Raw genomic sequence first — 19,432 nt, 5'->3', positions numbered from 1 at the left:
CGCGGCCCTGCCTCACCTCCCCGCAACCCAGCCGACCGCCGTGGGCCCCGGAGTCACACCGCTCCCGCCCTCCCCCGCGCCCCACCACCGCCGGTGAGACCTTGGGCAAGTCCCTTACCTCTGCAGCCCAATCCCGCATCAGCAAATGGGGGGCATGTAACTACGTGGCTACATGGTTTTGCAAAGGGCCCAATTCGGTAATTCTCAGTGTTGCACTGTAATTACAAATTACAACCCCCGTACGCCCTCATCCAAAGCGGATCAGCATCACCCAGAGTGGGGACAGAGGTACGGAATTCAAATTGCTCAGAAGCAACGTTTGGCGCATTAGCCCTCACCTCTCAATCTGGGATTATTGTTATTCGCAGGAAGAAATCATCACCCACGATTTCCTTCCACGAGGAAAAGAGCTGTTCAGGACACAATCTGAAGCCCCAGCCAGGAAGCATGGAGGTAAAAATTGCAAACCCCTTAGTGCCCAGGGCAGGGCCTGACATGCAGTTAAGGTTTCGAGGGCCACCAAGTGTCATGGAAAGCATCCCAGCCTGGGGATTAGGAGATTTAGGGCTCAGGTTCAGTTTTAACGTGAATTCTGTGTGTGACCTTAGATAGGTCTGGTGAACTCTGAGGGCTGGGGTGGGGTTCAGAAACTGTGGGCTCCTTGGAGTGGGGTCTGCTCAGGGAAGATGGGGCCCCTGGGTCCTCAGGCTGGGGATCTTCATCAGGTTCAGCCTCCTCTCCAGGCCCAAGGCCTGCCAGCCTCTTGCTGGCCTCCCACAGCCGGTGAGCTGCACGGTCATCTCGGGCGGCTGGGGACACCTCCTCCACGTGGCAGTTGGCAAAGTATCTCCCACTGAGGGGCTCAATGCCCTCCTGGAGAGCGCAGTACAGGGGTGTCTGGGCACCTCCTCTTGGAGCCCGCAGCACAAGCCAAGCTAGTGGGCGCAGAAGTGGGCGCAGCCATCCAGGAACATGGCGCAGGAAAAGCTCCGAGTTCACAGGCCCTGTGGACAGGAAGAAAGGAAGGAGTAGTGAGGATGGTGGGCGAGGGCCCAGGGGAAGAGCAACAAGAACAGGGCTAGAAGCGAGTGGGGAACAGAGTCCAGTTCCAGGGAGACCAGGATAGTATTGAGTGGGCATTCAGGGCCCACACAAGGTGACCTCACTCATTTCAACAGCAAGGCTCTTCCTCTCCACCTGTACATCCCCATCTCCCAGGTTTTCCCACATGTTGAATCCCCTGCCCGAGGGGACCTCTTTTCTTCTAGCTCAAGTCCTATTCCTTTGTTTAACCAGCAAATGTGTATTAATGCCTTTGGCAGACTAGCCACTGTTCTGGACATTAGAGATGGGGAGTGTAATAAAGGCTTATAAATGTTAGCTGTGATTATTATTGTCACTGTTATAATTACTAGTGAGCCTCAGGCAACGACTATCTAAACTGTAGTATGGTTGGTGTCTCACTCAGTTGTTGAAGTATGACTCTCAACCTCCAGGTTGTGAGTTTGAGCCCTATGCTGGCTGTAGAGATTACTTAAAAATAAAATCTTGGGGCGCCTGGGTGGCTCAGTGGGTTAAAGCCTCTGCCTTCGGCTCAGGTCATGATCCCAGGGTCCTGGGATCGAGCCCCGCATCGGGCTCTCTGCTCAGCCAGGAGCCTGCTTCCCCCTCCCTCTCTCTCTGCCTGCCTCTCTGCCTACTTGTGATCTGTCTGTCAAATAAGTAAATAAAATCTTTAAAAAAAAAAAATCTTAAAAAAATGCAGTATGGCAATATGGGTTATCCTATAATGTGTTCCATAAGGCAGAGATGGGCCTTATTCATCCATTAACTCCCTCAGACTAAAAGCTAAAATGCTAGAAGTGGACTTCTAGACCCTAGATGACCCAGCCCATCTCTATACCTCATCTCTTGCCACTCTCCTCCTCTCACTCTGTTCCAGCCTCATGCAGCCCCTTGTTCCTTCTCAAGCATACCAGGGACTTCTGCCTCAGGGCCTTTGCACCTGCTATCCGCTCTGTTCTTTATGCTCTTCTCCCCTGAAGACCACATGGTCATTCTCATCTCCTTCAAGCCTATGTCACCTTTTCATCTATGCCTTCCTTGACTGCCACAGAAAAACAGCACCTCCTGTCATTTCCTATCCCTGTCACTCTGCTTTATCTTTCCCATAGCATTTTATCGCCACCTGTCATTGAATATATTTATTAGCAATCTCCCCTTCCCTTAAACTAGAATGTAAATTCTACAAGGAAAGGGCCTGTTTTATTGACTGCTGTCTTCCCAGCACCAAGATTAATGCCTGGTACATAACAGGTAATCAGTAAAAGCTTTTTGAATGAACAAGTAGTTATTAGCCATCATCATCATTATCCTCCTATTACAGTGAGTTCATTCATATGGATGGCTCCTTGGGGTGAGAACCTGGGCTTCATTCTTTACATACCCTATCCAGTAGCCAGCATCCAGGCTTACTGGTGTGAGAGGAAGAGCTCAGACAAGAACCTCCTTCCAAGATCAGCAAGGAACAGGTCTCTCCTCGTACAGTGCTTCCTTACTGTTCTAAGAGTCTGGGGCTCAGTGAGAGGTGGGGGGTGCACAGGATGGGCCACGGATGGGAGAGGGGGACTCAAAGCACAGTCAGAGAGCCAGGCCTCACCTGGGTGGGCTGCATAGCAGGTGATACCAGTACCCTCCAGCTGCGTGGCGAGCTCCCTGGCAAACAACACGTTGGCCAGCTTACTGTCAGCATATGCCCGTAGCTCCTGCCGCCAGCCCACCACTGGACGGTCCAGGCGCGTGAAGTCGAGGCGCCCTCGCCGGTGGGCGGCTGATGATACCACCACCACGCGACTTGGGGCACATGTCTTCAGCCGGGGCAGCAGCAGATGAGTCAGCAGGAAGGGGCCAATATGGTTCACTCGCAGCATCAGATTAAACGGCTTGTGGGTCCGGCCACAGGAACTGATCCCTGGGGCAGGGGCTCGACATGAACTACTGCTCCACAGGGACCCCTGAAGACCTCAGTATCCCCATCTGTGAGAGGGTGATAGGGGGCGTCCTTCCCATGGATCCACTGGCCCTTGGCATACAGCTGGCTGGAGGGGACAGTTGCCCACCCGCCGCCCCCCCTGCAGGGCCTGCTGCCCCTCACCGGCATTGTGGATGAGGATGTCCAACCGTGGCTCAGAGCTCAGGAAGGCGGTGGCAAAGGCCCGCACGGAGGCCAGACTGGCCAAGTCCAAGGCCATGAAGATGACCTCATTGTTCCCACTTTCCTGTGGGGCAGCAAGGGCTGGGCTTGTCACCAGGCACCTCTCTCCTCTTCCCTCTCCCCAGATACCAAATTTTGAGAGTCCTCCTCCTCCTTTTACTAAGATCTGCCCTTATGCATTAGAATATAGTGGACAAGTATATGGGCTCTGGATGCAAATCCTGACTTTGTCTTTCATTAGAGTGTGACGTTAGACAAGTGTGACATTCATCTCTCTGGGGCTCAGTTTTCTCACTGTAAAATGGGAACAACATAGTACCTATTTCATGAAGTTGTTGTGAAGATTCAATGAGTTAATAAGTGTGAAATACTTAGAACAGTGCCTGGCACCCAGTCAGCACTGTGTAGGTAGTTCTAGGTATTATTATCGTCATTCCCTCTGACCATTATTGCTTAACCTAACATTTACAACTGACTTCTTTCTCCTTGGTCTCCCCTCTCATCCATTCTTGCCCCTACCCCGCCACGCCCACCCTGGTCCGGGCCTGTACAGCCACTGAGGGGTTCCTCCCAGAAGGCTACTTTGACAGTCCATACCCTGCTGAGGACCCTTCATTGGATCTTCACTGCTCATCCTATAAAATCTGAGTTTCTCAATAGAGTCTGTAAGGGATTCCAGAATCTAGCCCCGGTTCAGAGCTTCCAGCCTCTTTATTTCACCTCTATACTCCATATTTTGTGCTCCATCCAGCCTCAATAAACCTCTGCTTTCAGTTTTTTAAAAATCAATGCAGCTGTCTTGCCTCAGGGCCTTTGCATATGCTGTTCCCGCTGCTGTTCCCTTCCCTATTGTCTTTCATTGATGTAAGTTTTACCGATCCTGAAACGTCTTCAAAAAGCGATCAGTTCTTTCAGAAAGCAAACGTACTAGCTAGATGGCATCTGGTGCTCCTTCCCTGTATGACCAGAGCACCAGCCGACTGTTTTCTGCACGTAACGACCAGTTAAGGAAGCCGCCCTGTTCGCCCCTCCGCGTCCTAGTGTGTCTGTTTTCCGCTCACCCTCTCCCCTTCTCCGGCCTCTCTCCCGACCCCTCACCTGGCGGAGGTCGAAGGCGGCCGCCTCACCGCGCTCCCGGCTCCGACAGGCCAGCACCACGCGCGCTCCCCGGCGCGCCAGCTCCAGCGCCGTCATCTTCCCGATGCCGCTGTTGGCGCCTGCGGTGGGCGGGCGGTAGCCGCGCTGAGCCCCATGGGCCGCTGACCCCGCCGCCCGGCCTCCCCGCCGCCCGGCCTCCCCGCCACCCGGCCGCCCGCGGGCCCTCTAGCACTTACCCGTGACCACTGCCGTGCGGCCGCGCAAGCTGGCTATGCCGCCGCAGGGCGGGGCCTTCACCAGGTTGTAATAGACAAGCACGTAGGCGCCCAGCAGCAACCCCGCGCCCAGTAGCAGCGCCTCCATGCCCGCCGTGCCGCCAGCCCCCCCACGCTCCCGCACAGGTCCGGCACCTCCCTGGATCGCCGCCCACCGGGCGGCTGCCGGTCCGCCCCGCACCCGCTCGCGCCTCCTTGGAAGGCGGAGGCGGAGGCGGAGGCGGGCGAGAGGCAGGACAGGGGTGTGTGTGCGTGCGTGTAAGCGTGGGCCCTACGAGCGCCCCCTAGGCATGCGTCTTCGTCCTCCGGGTGTGTGCTTGTGGAACACCTTCTAGGTGCGCGTGTGCATTTGGGCCCTGGCAGCGCCCTCTAGGCGTGTGCCTTTGGGAACTCCTTCCAGATGCCTGTTTGTGTGCATTCACACCTACTCTTGAGTGTGTGAATGACTCTGTGAGTGTGTAATGTGCCCGTGGGCCCTGGCATTGCTCTTCAGGTTGTGTTTGTGCCCCTGGATCCTAGATGTGAGCACCTTGGAGGTGCGGGTGTACTTGGAGGCCCAGGATGTACCCTGTGGGTGTGTGTGCTGCGGGACCACTTTTTACGGGTTTGTGCCCATGAGCGCCAAGAGCCCCTCCAGGTGTGTGCATGCATCTCTGGTCTCTGTCAGTGTGTGCCCTTGAACGAACGAACCTCTATGTAACTGTCCTTTGTGCGCATGCGCCGTAGCAGAGGCCTTGCAGGAGGGGCTCACAGAGTGTGTGGGAGCCCTCTGGGTGTCATCTGTGCTTAGCAGAGTCCTCCCCTTCTGGAGAGGTGTGTACATGGATGCTGTTATGTCTGAGAGGGAATGAGTCTGGTCCTGGATGCCTTGGCCTCTGTAAATAAGTCCTTCAATTCCTTATCCTCACTTCCAGCCTTAGGTTCTAGAATTCTTCCTTGTTTTTCCTATAAAGGTCAGAGCGATGATGCCGCGGTCAGGGTGGCACCATCTGTTCAGGGCTGTTGGGAATGCACTCATTCATCAGCTGTCTTTATCACCCTGCCTTTGCTACCCCGTCACCCCCCATCCCCTACATTTCTGAAGGGAAGCAGCAGGAAGACAATAAAATACAAAATCTATTATCTGACTTCCAGGAGGAAATTTCTCTGGGGTGATCCTCACAGGTGGTAGAAAGTTAAAGAATCTCCATAACTCAATGCAAGAAGAGACTATGAAGGCAAGGTGGGTGGGGACGGCTAGGGAGGCACGGGTAAGGGGACTGCTGGCCAGGTGACTTGCCAGGACAAGGACTTGCCTGAAGAAACCATTACAACTGAGCACCCACTGTTTGACACTGTGCCCAGCAGTGTGGTTAGCCTTGGAAATACTGAGTGGAACAATGCATGTTTCTGCCCTCAAGGAGTTCAGGAGGCCCATCAGGGCAGGGGGAGCTGAGTGGTGGAGACGAAGCTAGGTGGGTAGGTGGAAGCCAGGGACAGACCCAATTCGGGGAGCGGGAACGTTTCCTACTTGGCTGTGCTATGGATTTGGGGTTCAGTTGTAGACGCTGTGGGATGAAGCTGGGAATAGAATATTAATGAAACAAATGGGTGCGCTCTCCATCCTCAAGGCAAATTCCTGACATACCAACAGGTACCACTTCCTTGAACACTGCTGGGATAGATGCGCTGGTGATCTCTATGGAGTCAAAAAGAACTTCCCAGAGAAAGTTTCTCATGGCAGGTCTGAAAGGAGTTGAAAAAGGATGGGAGTTTGGTTTGATGAGAGGATTCTCAGGGCCTTAGAATTAAGGTAATGCAGTAGATTCTACTGATGAGCTGTGATTATAGGGAAGTTAGGATTGCTAGTCATGTAACCTGTGGCTCCACTGGTCTCCTTTTTCTTCATCACGCTTCCCAGAGACGTTTGAATTGACCTATTGCTCCCCACTAGATTCTAAGCTTCAGGAGGCAGGAGCCATACCTCTTAGGCTGACTGCTCACAGCGAGTTCCCTAGACGAAGCCCAAAGTCCCAGCAAAGGCCATGCACAGGGGAGGGACTCAAGTGATGCCTGAATGAGTTGCAACGTGCCCAGTTCAGGCTGACAGCGAAGGGACAGAGCCAGGTGTTGACTTCTCCCAGAACTGATGACTCAAATATGATAGCAAACAACTGAAACTAAAGGCAGCCCCAGCTCCTGAGGTTCAAGTTTCTAGACCAGCATGCAGAGGTCTCAGAACTGCTCCTGTTTTATTATCTTGGTTTTGGAGTCATCAGGAAGGAGTGAGGGCCTGCACATTTTCGGATTCTTGCGGTATATGGTCATGTCAAATGATTCCAGGTCACCCGGAAGGCCAGACGACAGCTACCCCCTCAACCGCAAATGCACCCCTAGCCTTCCGCTTTCCCACACCCACCTTGGGCTCTTTTCTCCCAGACCTCCGCTTTCCTGCCTTCCCTTGGGGACTGAGTGTCTGGGAATGAGACTAGTTCAATAAGACTGTGACCAGGATCTTGGGGAGGGTCCCCTCTAAGGGTGATGACAGGTAGGACAGACAGGCAGAAAACATAATTTGAAGTATTTTTGTTTTTTTATATACAGAATACAGGAAAGTTTCTGTAAAGTCTAAAACATTACAATTACTATGTACATTGGTACTACTTGGGGGTGGGGGTTGGGGGGGAAGGAGGGAGCCAGGGGTGGGAGGAACAGGAGAAGTGGCAAGAGAACAAAAAAAGAAGACGAAACAGGTTTACGACAAAAACGTTTTTGCTACAATAGACAATTTGAAGAAAACGCTCTACCACATGTAGTACTGTACAGTTTTTAAAAACATTGAAAAAAATGTCATCACTAGATGTATTTACACAAAATCCAAATACACTTTTCCTTATTTGAAATAAAATAGATGGACAGCCAGAAAAAGAATTCATTTCTCATTTGTCCATAATACACAGTAGCTACCTGTAGTGCAACCGCTGCAGAAAGGGAAAATAACTTGGAGGGTGGGAACCACGGAAGTAGGGTGGGTAGCGATCTTTATATTAAATAAAACAATGATATTGTATAGATTTTGCTGTATGAAAACTGTATTTTTTCTTTTAATATAAAACTATTGTCACTGCCACAAAATAGAACAAGTTTCTGATTATTTTACAACGGCGGGTGAGGGGGAGGGAGCAGGAGGTGGGTGGGGAACGGTTTCGTGTTGGAGGAAGTGTCCAGACCGTGGGCCTTCCCCTCCCTGCCCACGCTGTTCCTCAGCTCGGGTCTGCCGCTTTCCCATGAAATGTTGAGTACAAATATATGTGCAAATGCCCCCTAGAACTTGAGAAAAGAAAAAGGATTTTTAAAAAACAGTCAAAAGGTTTTCTTCATTTCATGCAAAGATTGTAGTTGAAGGGTTTCTGGTGGAGTATAGAAAAAACCCGGGCTTGGTTTGTGTACATTTTTGCATTGCAGGAGTCTTGGGTTGGGCGGACAGGCGGGTGACGGGGTAGCCGCCTGTCCTAGGGAACGGAGTTGGAGCGCAGCACAGGGCCCTGGTGGGGCTTGAGAGACAGCTTCTCGGCCAAGACCCCATCCTGCAGTAGGCCAGCATCGCCTTTGGGCTGTTTGGTCGCAAACTCAGTGATGCTGAAGACGAACTGCAGGCACCCCAGCTTGATGTAGCTGCCGTGGTGCAGTAAGGCCGTGCCCTCCCAGCCGGCCCCACTGCCCCCAATCAAGCTCGAGCTGCTGGCTTTGCAGTTGCAGGGTCTCCGCGGTGGCCCCTGGGCCTGGGAGCTCATCACGGCTGCCTCCTCACTCGGCTCTTCATCCTGTTTCCGGTGCCGGCGGCGCCCTGGGAAGGAGGAATGTGGTCACTGGGAGAGGAATAGCAAAGGGGCCGATCTGCCCGGGGCTGTTGGCCGTGGCTGGGCCCCTGCATCTCCCAATTCTAACTGCGGGGTGACTAGGACTGGGGGATGCTGTGAAAGGACAAGGGGAGTCTGAGGTCCCCAAGCAGGTGTGCACATGTATGGCACTGGCTTCTCCGTGGCTTTCCCTGGGCCCACGAGCAAGGAAGAGTCTGCCCAGTGGGACCGGGAAGGCACGTGCCAGTCATCGGCGGCAATCCAGAGCCACCCAGTCGGGGCTCTTAACACAACAGGTCCAAAAACAGCTGGCTCTGGGGCCACAGGGTCCAACTTACTGATGACACTCTGCACTTTGGCAACAATACTGCTTGGGGGGGTTGGCGGGGTCTTCTCAGAGAAGTCACATGAATACAGCACATTGTCCACCGTTGTCCCATGCTCACTGTAGTTTAACAGCTCATAATGTTTGGTATTCTGAGGAGGAGGAGGGAAGATAAGATGTGTGGTCTGCTGCGTGGGGCCTGGGGCTAAGGGGAGAGAGGACACATGGAGAAGGCTGTGCTGCTCTACCTAGGGAGCTCTCTTTCTTCCCCAGTCAAGCCCCGCTTCCCTGTCTCTTTCAAATAGGACTCAAGACTCACCTCCTCTGGGAAGACTTCCTTCCCAGTGGCCCCCACCCCCCTAGCTCACCCCCACTCTCCCACTGCTCCTTTACTCTGCCTCCTCTTGAAATGCTATTCACTGGCACAGAGGACTTGGCTTCCTTCTATGCTGGTCCCCTGCCCTGCTTTTGGGGGAGCTCCCCCTGCTGAGCCTGTGACCAACCTCAGGAGAAATGGCAGCCCTGTTCCTGGGGAGGGTAGCCATGGTAGGACACCCTTTCATACCAAGACTCTTCTCCTCCAGGAATGACAGGGACGGAGGAAGAGGAGAAGACCTCCCCGCCCCCCTTCCCCACACCCAGGACACTGAACAAAAACCCCAGTGCCTAGGAGAGGCCTCAGGTGGGGAGAGCCCCCTCCCACCCCATCCCCACCCCTCACCTCATCATAGAATATGCAGGCGTGTTTCCCAGACACGTAGTTACAGTGACCATAGTTTGTAAGGCACACGTCCATGTCAGCTCCTGCAAGTGGCAGGAGTAGAAGCAAAGGCAGGCAGAGAACAGACTGTAAGGTGTATGCATGGGGAAGGTGGGGGGCAGGGAGTTAGCTTCTGGGCGGCTACTGGTAAGACCTCATGGGGAAGCTAGCTTGGGGCCCCTTCCTTGTATTTTTGAACAAAAACTGCTTTCTTTTCCAATCCCCTTGGAAAGAACAGCTATCCCTGCCAGCCGATATCATTCAGAACATGTGGCTACTGCCCAGAAGGGAAAAGTGAACTCCTGAAGAGGGGGGGATTATTTCCATGAGGGCACAACATGGGGTGCAGGGTTCATAAATCCTATCATCGGAAAGAAAGGAGATTTCTTGGTCGCAGGCTAAGCTGACTATCCCTCTGTACAAGATACAGGACTAAGGAAAGGTTACAGGGGTGTGAGCCCTATCACTTTCTTGAAGACCTCCAGGGACACAGTGTGTGCCCTCTGCGAGGGTATTTCCTGCATGCCTGGAATGGCTCACTGAGCAGCAATCAGAGCTGACTCCCCTCTCTCCCGAGGTCATGCTGGGCCCAAGTGAAAAGGCTGGAGCCGGGGAAGACAAGCAGCTGATAATCTCCTTTCTTAGTCCCTCTTGCCTGGATATCTGCTGGGTTAAACCAGTCAGCCCTGGAGAGGGTTTCCCTCCCCCCTTTCTGGCTGAAGAGATTTTGGCGCCTTCCCCAGCTGGCTCACCTGTCCCGATGTATAGGGTTCGGTAGCACATGTTCACAGCTCCTCCCAACCCTAAGAGAGGGTAGAACACAGCTCGGGCCTGTACCTCCTTTCTTTGCACTACAAGACAAACACAAGGATAGGATCATTCAGAAACTCAGAACCTGAGACCCAAACATAAACCAGAAGAACCCAGACCTTTGGCTTGTGGCCTACAGAAAATAATCCCACTAGATGAATCATCCCACCAAACACACCTTGGACATTGGCTGCTTCAGCGTGACGTTCTCCCCCAACCCACAGCATTCCCAACATGGGTTAAGCATTTCCACCTTAAAAGATGGTCACAGAAGTCAAGGATGAAAGTACTTTAAATTCCTGGGCTGCTGACAGACCAGACCAGACCAGTACCATACCTTCTGCTGCCAAACAGCAGAAGGCACAGACCAGCATTTCTCAAACTTTGGTGTGCACATGAATCAACTAGGGATCTTGCTAAAATGTTGTTCTGATGCTGCAGGTCAGAGGTGGGGCCTGAACTCTGTGTTTCCCACAAGCCCGCTGATACTGCTGGTCTGGGGACCACATGATTTCAATCAGTAAGGCTCATTAAGGGTTAATGCTCAGAAAAAGAGCCTAAGCAGTTAGACTCGTGGGAAGAATTTCAGGAGGATAGCCCAACTGTTATTTTCTTTCTTTCTTTTTTATTTTTAAAGTAGGCTCCATGCCCAAGATGGGGCTCAGCCTCATGACCCTAAGGATCTAGAGTCTCTACCAACTGAGTCAGCCAGGTGCCCCTAGACTAACTGTTATTTGGCTTCTTACCTTGAACTTGAAAAATTCCCTTTTGGGAAACCTTTGTAACCCAAATATCTGAAAACCGTTCAGCAGAAAGCGTACCACATATACCCAAAGGCACCGGTAGCTGCTCTGTGTGTCTCAAAGCGGATGAGCAAGAAAGAGAGTTAAGCAGACTTCCCTGAGTCTGACGTGAAAGCTGTAGTTGCCTTTTTGTTCCTGCTTTCTGGGGAAAGAAACCACGGTGCTTTACTGAGCCTGTGAAAGGCACACGCGGGGCACTGTGATTCTGAAAACCGAGATGGCTCACAGAGCAGAGACAGCCGCTCACACACGGAGGGGAGACTGGACGGTGGGCTGTAGTGGCAGATGTGTGCACGCGCACCTTCAGTGTGGTGCCCTCCAGAAGCCAGCGGGTGTGCCCCGACACTGCCCGGTGAAGCTTGGACCCGGGAGGGGAAAAGCTGATGTATTCTCTGCAAGGCCAGAAACTTGATCAGCTTCTCATCCAGCATATTTATCTCGATTTCTATTAACCAAAGAGAAAAATTAAAAAGCAGCTGAGGAGGAAATGCAATGTGGAAATAGGTGAGGATCACAGAGCAAATTGTTTAGCATTTCTAAATTCTAGCCAAGTGACTGTTCTCAAACGGCATAGAGTACCAAGTGGCATAAGGATCCCGAAATGGGCATCTCACTGGCCATGTGCAGTGAGAGACAGGCCCCACTGCAGCCAATGCAGCTGTCTCTTGGAGGTGGATGGCCTGATTTCAGGTCGAGTGGTCCTACAAGGGCAGAGCAAGATACACCACCTGTCTGCCTGTGGGGGAGGGCCGGGTGTCTGACACTGAGGCTCAGATTTTTCTACCCAGCCTCTCTTCACAGAGGGCCAGTGGCGCCTCCGTTCTGACTCAGGGAACAAGGACCTCCTGGTTTTACTCTGCCCCAGGTAATCATCCTCTTTTCTCACAGGCTCAGCTGGCTCTGCTCTCCCTTCACCTTTGATTATGAGGTGTAGAAGGCAGAGGCAGGAGGGGCTTTCTTTCTTAACCCACCTCCCCAGCCCTTGGAGATCAGGCATCCCTTCTGTTCCCTTCTGAAATGAGCTCGAAGGCACAGGGACAGCACCTCCACGCAGCAGCTCACTCACTCACCTCCATTTCCATCCATAAACGCTCGCAGTGAGCTGGTGAGGTCCACCATGGCAGTAGAGTTGGCTGGGAAAGAGGGTACGGTTAAAGCGCTTCCTATGGATAACGTGCCGGGGCTGACCTTGCCATCTGGGGACGGAGCAGGAAGACGGTTACTTACGTCGCCTTACGAGGGAAACCCACCGGTCCAATCCCCCACTGCCGAGACAGGTCTGGATTTCGGACCCAAGGTGATGTTCCCTTCTTGATTCTCACCCCATAGGCTCTGGAACTCCTAGAGCTAAAAATGTGTGGTGAGGAAGGGCAGATGGAACAATGCACCCGGGCACCGAGAGCTGGTGAAATCTATTGCTCTGGGGAACGTGATGGGGCGGCTCTGTTCTCTGGGCCATCGCTACCTCCCTGCACTATGCACTCACGTAAGCAGCGCCTACCCCTGTAACTCTTGCCTCCTGACACTCGACTCACAGGGAGCAAAACCTACCCAGGTTGGTATTAAGAGGTAAACAGAGACAGGAAAAGAGCCTGAAGGTAGGGGCCATCCTGGGACCAGGGACCCCCATGCAGAGAAGTCACAGTCACCTGGTTACCGAGACTCCCAGCTGACTAGGAGGCCAGCTTCAGTTCACACGGGAGAGACCACAGGGGGTTCCAGCAGCATCTGAAACCTGGTTCAGATGCTGGGGTCAGCAATCTCGAGGTCCAGAGTGCTGACTGGGAACAGCTGAGAGAGCAGGTCCACACTAAGCCAAGTATGGGTATAGGGGACTGCCTTTCTGCACGCGGCCTGAGGGAGAGCGTTTGGGCCAGGCCAACCTCTGTGCGTGTGCCACTGTGCTGCTATTCTGAAAGGCAGTGTTGCTTTCTATCCCTGCTTCCCCCGACCTGGAAGCTCCTTCAAATGAGCGGGCTCTGAGAATCTAGATCAGGTGGGATCTGGTCTCTGGTGTGGATACTGAAACTCGGGAGGCCACTGCCTAGAATCTCCAGCTGGCCACAGTGGCTCCACAGAGCATGCCGCCTTTCTCTAAGGAGATGGAACAAGAACAGGCAGAAGACTAGGCCTGAGAGGTGTGGGAAGGGAATCAGGAGACCTGGCTGTAATTCTAATCCTGCCACTGACTTGGTAGGCCACCTAGAGGAAATCACTGAACTTTCAGAGCCTAAGCAATCCCACCAATAAAACGGGGACAAGTTTACGCATGCTTTCTCCTCTACCACCTAAATGTGGGCAAGGCGAGTAAGAGAGAGACCAAAGTCCTCTGAAATATTCACAGGAATACAAGTGTTTTTTAAGTTTAACTGCCAGGAGGAGCACGAAAGGACTGGATCCAAATTACCCCAAGGCTGAGCAGCACTCACCTGATGATGGCGCTGGTGAGCAGAATCGTTGGTTGGCTCCTGTGGCCAAGATACCATCTCCTGCTGCCTGGGGGGGAGTGAGCACCCGGGTGGCATTTGGGGGTGAGCCCAGTGGCCTTGAATCTGTCAACGGAGGTCCTATCTGTGATTGGACAGTCTTTCTTTGCAAAGTGCTGGTGTTCTCGATGCTGGCACAAGAGCTGGGAATGGAAGGGGGCAGGCTTGGGACAGGAACCAAACTCCTCTGGGGGCAAGAGCTGGGGCCAGTGGCATTCTCTGTCTTCACAATGATGCCGACGGTGTGGTTCTGAAGCCCCCCAGCCGCTGGTGGCGTGAGGGGCCGGGGCCAGCCTTGCCGGTGGGAGAGGCCTGGTAAGGGGGTGTTGGCGCCTGGAAGTCGCCGGGGGTCCGTGGAATCAGTGGGGCTGCTGTAGAGGTGTGGGCCATTGGCTTTCACCTCTGTGCTCACTGGCCCGTTGGCAGTCCCGCAGGGGGCTTTCTTGGATTTTTCCGCACAAGAACTGCAGCTGATGTCCTCTAGGGCTGGGGGCTGGTGGGGTGGAGAGCAGCTCAGGGAATTCTGGGTGCTAATCCCTGAGGGGCAGGACAAGGGGCAGTGGGAAGGTGTAGGTGCCTTGTCAGCTGTTTGCAGGGAGGTGGTGATTGAGCTGTCAGTCACAATAACAGGCTTAATATCAGCCTTCTCTGTCTGTTCAGAGTCCCAATGCGAAGGCATCTGCTTAGCAGATAAATGTTTCAATATGCTGCACTGGAGCGCAACAACACTACAGAGCCACTGCAATGGAAGGAGAGGAGAGGAGAGGAGGGTGAGAGGCCTGGGAGGCGCTGGTCCTTCCTGCCCCAGTGGCCGGGGCTAGAGCAGAGCCGATAAGCGCCGTTTCCGAGGTCCCATCGCGAATGCCCAGAAAAGGTGTGCTGGACTTCCGACAGGATTCCACTTCCAGTCCCAAGTGAGACTTGTTGGTGCACTCAGCAGGCAATACCCTGGTCAGCAGAGCTTGGGGTTCCCGTTCGGGCTCTGCCCCTAAGGCTCACCTCGAGAACCAACAGGTGGCAGATACCCTAAGCCACTGCTGTGCGCTCAGCACTACCACCTGACCTCTCTGGGGGTCTACTGCGCTCTTTCTACGAGACGGATGTGCTCGTCTCACAGCACAGCAGGGGGCCAACGGAGAGAAGCAGACTGGTTGACTCTGTACTTCTTTTACTTGCCTCAGAATATCGGCCAGAGGTTCTCTCCAGAATAGTCAACTCTTGGGGGATGGGGGAGGGGTGGGTGGGGTTGCAGAAGATGGGGATGGGAATGGCACTGAGGCTACTTCCAGTAACAGCTGTGGTGCGACGGAAGGAAGACTGGCTGCGGGATCCCGGCCCTGCCTTCACTCACCTCTTGCTGCTCTGCCTGGGTGGCTAAGTGCTCAGAGTTCAAAAGGTGCGTCTGCGATTCCTCAGGGATCCCATTGCAGATCAGCTCCCCGTCCCGAATGGCCGCAGGTGCAATGAGAGGGGGTGGAAACTGGTACTGGGATTTGATAGCATCAGGAACCTGTTTAGGACAGACAGGAGGAGGAAGGAGAGGGAGATGGCGCCAACAAGTCCAGCGGATTCTGCCCCGACCGCGTTTTTTCTGCTGGTGGAGCCAATGCCCATGGGACCATCATGCACTCCAGGCTCCATGGGCTGCAACTGCTCTGTGCCTCAGACACACACACATCAGCCTGAGAAGGCACAGAAATGGAGACAGCAGGCACATGCCGCCACCCCCCCGCCAACTTCTTCAGCAAGGTCTAAGGCCCGCAGAAGCCAGAAACCACTGCTTTGGCCTAAGAAGTGTAAGACCGACTCTGGACACAGTCTCACAGCAGTACTCTAGGCTCCCGCTGCTCAGCATCAAGTTTGGGAGGGGAGTGAGCAGTATCTGACAGGTAAAAAGTTAAAGGAGGTCACATTCACAGTGGAAATGCTCAGCATGAGGCCTGGCCTGTGACAAGCACTCAGTCAAGGTCAGTTTTCTTCAGCCATTCATTCAAGACTAATGAAACAGCTGAAGACTTCTTTGTTGTACAAAGACAGAAGACACATTCTGAATCATACCACGTAAGAATGAAAGAGCCACACCACAAGCAAAGAGTCATTCATACATCCGACCAGTATTTATTGGGCACCTCCTGAGTCTGGGTACTGTCCCCAGTCCTAGAGATCCAGAGACAAATAAAACTTAAGCTCTGCTCTCAAGGAGTGCACAGTCTAGTTGGGGAGATAAACACAGAAACATTACAACACAGCATAATGAGTCCTAGGATAGAAGCATGGCTAAGGAACTATAAAAAACATAGAGGAAGAGTGCTCATTTCTGTCCGGGTCAGGGGGCACAGGAATTTGGGATTAGGAAAGATTTTACAGGAAGGCAGTGTTTGATCTGAGCCTTGTAAGTTGAGAACTTCCAGGCAGACGAAGGGGAACTAAGGGCAGCAGAGCAGCACACATGGCACAGAGATGTGGAAGCACTTGGTGGATTTGGAAAACATTTGGAGGACAGATTTGATGACCAAGCCCTTATGGAGGATAAGGGAAGAAGAGCTGAAAATGGTTTCTAGCATTTTGGTTTGAGAGGCTGGGTGGAGACTGTGGTTATTTACTGTAGAAACAGGAAATACAAGAGGAAGAGCAGATTTGGAGGCAGAAGACTTTTGGTCTTGGGCAAGTTGAGACTGAAATGCCCGTGGGATGGGTAGGCAGACATGAATCTGGATATGAGGAGAAAGGCAAGGCAGGTGGAATCAAGAGTCAGCACCATTAATAGCGATGGCCGGTGCCAGGGGCTTGTCTGAGGTCATCCAGGAATGGGAGGGGAAGGAATGGAATGGTATGCAAATCTAAGGTTGTCGCCTGGTGAAGAGTGAAGGCGTAGCAGGAAGATGAATGCCCAGCAAAAATACAAAGTTCTTAAGCCAATTTTGCCGCACTGCTCGGTCAATGATAAAGACGTTCCAGGACAGAGCTGAGCAGTTCTTGGCCACAGTCCTCAATCCGCTCCCAGATTGTCTAAGTACAAAATGCTTCCCAGAAAATTCATGGCCTTGGATTTTCCTCAAGAACAGGGAACCCTTTATAGAAGGGGAGGGGGTGCCTGGGTGGCTCAATCAGTTAAGTGTCCGATTCTTTTTTTTTTTTTTTAAACAGATTTTATTTATTTATTTGAGAGAGAGACAGAGAGAGAGAGAGAGCGCGCACACGCGCGCGCGCACGTGCATGAGAGGGGAGAAGGTCAGAAGGAGAAGCAGACTCCCGTGGAGCTGGGAGCCTGATGCGGGACTCAATCCTGGGACTCCAGGATCATGAGCTGAGCCAAAGGCAGTGGTTTAACCAAATGAGCCACCCAGGTGCCCCTACATGTCTAATTCTTTTTTTAAAAGATTCTATTTATTTATTTGACAGGCAGAGATCACAACCAGGCAGAGAGGCAGGCGGGGGGGGGGGAAGCAGGCTCCCTGCTGAGCAGATCCCGATGTGGGATCCTAGGACCTTGATCCTAGGACCCTGAGATCATGACCTGTGCTGAAGGCAGAGGCTTTAACCCACTGAGCCACCCAGGCACCCTTAAGTGTCCAAATCTTGATTTCAGCTCACGTCATGATCTCAGGGTGATGAGACTGAGCCCATGTTGGGCTCTGTGCTGGGCATGGTGCCTGCTTAAAATTCTCTCTCTCCTTTTCTCTGCTCCCTTCCCTTGCCCCCACTCTTCTAAGAAAAAAAGAAAGAGGGAGGGGGCATTGTAAAACAGCAGGGTTTTATCAAGGCTTCTTGACCTGTTCATTTCAGTCATCAGGCTCTCTTCCTAATCTACAGTTCAGATCTCTTTTAAATCTGTTTCACTAAGGTATGAGGCATGCCACCTCTATAATACCTCCAACTGAAAACACCTTCATTTAATTTTGGAAGCTGGTGTTTGCACTGAAGTGTAAATATTTACACGGTTAAGAGACTGTCACACAATTTCCAACAGTTATCATCTTGCTGGTGCTGACATCCACTGTCAAGTGATGGGAGTGGTGTTGAGTGCGTTAAAGCGAGGGTGCCACCAAGTGGCCATATTTGAGAATTGCTGGTCTCCACTGGCACGGAGCACCGCCTGTGGGATTTCTCAGAAGATAAAATTCACGCCTATGTGTGTGTATACAGTGCTGGGCTCTCCAGGTTAAATGAGGGAACTGACTGGTTTATGAAAACAGCCTCAAAACCCCCAAATGCTTTTCAATAAAGGGTTTTTTTTTTCCTGTTGATCTCTGTAGACACATTTTATTTTATTTATTTTTTTTAAGTTTTTTTTTTTTTTTTTTTAAATTTGAGAGAGAGAGAGAGAGAGACAGCGAGAGAGGGAACACAAGCAGTGGGAGTGGGAGAGGGAGAAGCAGGCCTCCTGCTGAGCAGGGAGCCCGATGTGGGGCTCAATCCCAGGACCCTGGGACCAGCACCTGAGCCAAAGGCAGACGCTTAATGACTGAGCTACCCAGGCGCCCCCACACTTTATTTTTAAAAGATTTTATTTATTTATCTGACAGAGAAGAGAGAGCCAGAGAGCACGAGTGGAGGGAATGGCAGAGGGAGAGGAAGAAGGAGGCTTCCCATTGAGCAGGAAACCTGATGAGGGGCTCAATCCCAGGCCTCTGGGATCGTGACCCAGGTTGAAGGCAGACGCTTAACCATCTGAGCCACCCAGGCGCCCCTGTGGACACACTTTAGCAACTGTCAAGTGCATATGGATGTTAGGTATTATTACAGCCAAGGCCACAATTTGGGGTATTCACGATATATTACCAGCAGCCTGGAAAAACTGTTTTAACTCTCCTTTAGTCATTCTCCTCTTAAGTTCCTCAGCCGGGACAGGTGGTGCTCTGCTTCATCACCACCACCTTCACCCCACCAGGCAGCTCTGGGACGGGGGTCATCTCCCAGGAACAGAGAGCATGAGTGCCCGGTGAGGGTAGCAGAGGCAGAGCACATGTTTGGCAGAAGAGGCTAAAGAACACTGATCCTCAGGAGAACTGGAGACTTGTAGAATTTGGGGCTTGGCCTTGGTAGTCCTGACCTCCATCCTCAAGCATGAAAACATATGGTCACATTCACCACTTGCTGAGACACCAGAGACAAACGTCAGGGCTTCAGTCTCCCTATCTATAAATTCAGGCCCATGATCCTGTCTGTCCCCTGAAAACAATCAGAGCCCACCATCCTGCCTGCACCAGGCTGGGACTCACCTTCAAGCTTCTTCTTTTGACTGACTGGAGCACACGGCGGTTAGGAGGGTGCTTCTTATGGATTCGGTTCAGGAAGTCCACTTTGACCACGTGCTGTGAAATGGTGTCCTGGAAACGGTCAAACACCTGGCACCGATTGCTCAACGTCATATTCTTCTGGTTCAGCTAGGTACAAAGCAGACACACTCTTGCAATGAACCTCAAAAGGCATCCCCTTCCCAATGACCTCTATTCTCTAGGTTTGAAAAATAGAAGCCCTTGGCCACACAGGCTTCTTCTATGAGGAGCTGGTATTATAGCAATACTCCTGTCAGAGGGCCAGGGGAACATGGGTAAGACGTCCTCCCTCCGCTCTGCCTGGTCTAGCCAGGGAAAGCTGGTATGTTCTATTCCCTAGAGAGGCTTGAGGGGGACAGGAAATAGGAAATTAGCCAAGAAATGCCCTTCAAATTCAGCCTCTGACAGCTCACACCACCTTTTGCCAGCATACCCTAACAGAGCACAGGTTTCAGTGGAGATGCAGGCCTTGGCCCTCAGGACCCAGACTCCCTTTCCAGAAGGCACTCTTGCCCAGAGGAAGCAGGACAGTTTCTTATACAG

At 52.4% G+C, this 19,432-nt stretch overlaps 2 protein-coding genes across 3 annotated transcripts in view; both read right to left on the bottom strand.

Moving 5' to 3' along the window:
* Positions 1-201: 201 nt before the first annotated feature.
* On the bottom strand, positions 202-4,853 carry DHRS13 (dehydrogenase/reductase 13). Its single transcript, XM_080826566.1, has 5 exons — positions 4,549-4,853; positions 4,313-4,431; positions 3,155-3,278; positions 2,660-2,971; positions 202-1,004 (listed from the first exon to the last, which is right to left on the bottom strand). Exons 1-5 carry the CDS (start codon positions 4,673-4,675, stop codon positions 562-564), a joined length of 1,125 nt encoding a protein of 374 aa, XP_080682692.1. The 5' UTR covers positions 4,676-4,853; the 3' UTR covers positions 202-561.
* A 2,309-nt stretch (positions 4,854-7,162) lies between these two features.
* Positions 7,163-19,432, bottom strand: part of PHF12 (PHD finger protein 12) — a gene marked incomplete at its 5' end in the record, with an annotated part of 41,915 nt that continues 29,645 nt past the window's right edge. For both annotated transcript variants that reach the window (XM_080827026.1, XM_080827025.1), the window contains 9 exons: positions 7,163-8,413; positions 8,765-8,903; positions 9,473-9,555; positions 10,264-10,362; positions 11,426-11,569; positions 12,195-12,320; positions 13,554-14,349; positions 14,962-15,120; positions 18,833-18,997. In XM_080827026.1, coding sequence (XP_080683152.1) covers positions 8,079-8,413; positions 8,765-8,903; positions 9,473-9,555; positions 10,264-10,362; positions 11,426-11,569; positions 12,195-12,320; positions 13,554-14,349; positions 14,962-15,120; positions 18,833-18,997 — 2,046 coding nt within the window. In that variant the 3' untranslated portion in view covers positions 7,163-8,078. The remainder of the gene's footprint in view (positions 8,414-8,764; positions 8,904-9,472; positions 9,556-10,263; positions 10,363-11,425; positions 11,570-12,194; positions 12,321-13,553; positions 14,350-14,961; positions 15,121-18,832; positions 18,998-19,432) is intronic.

This window comes from Martes martes (assembly GCF_963455335.1).
Source record: "Martes martes genome assembly, chromosome: 16".
In the NCBI taxonomy this organism is placed as follows: domain Eukaryota; kingdom Metazoa; phylum Chordata; class Mammalia; order Carnivora; family Mustelidae; genus Martes; species Martes martes.
The sequence above is the reverse complement of the archived record's forward strand: the minus strand, read 5'-3'. Positions and strand labels throughout refer to the sequence as shown.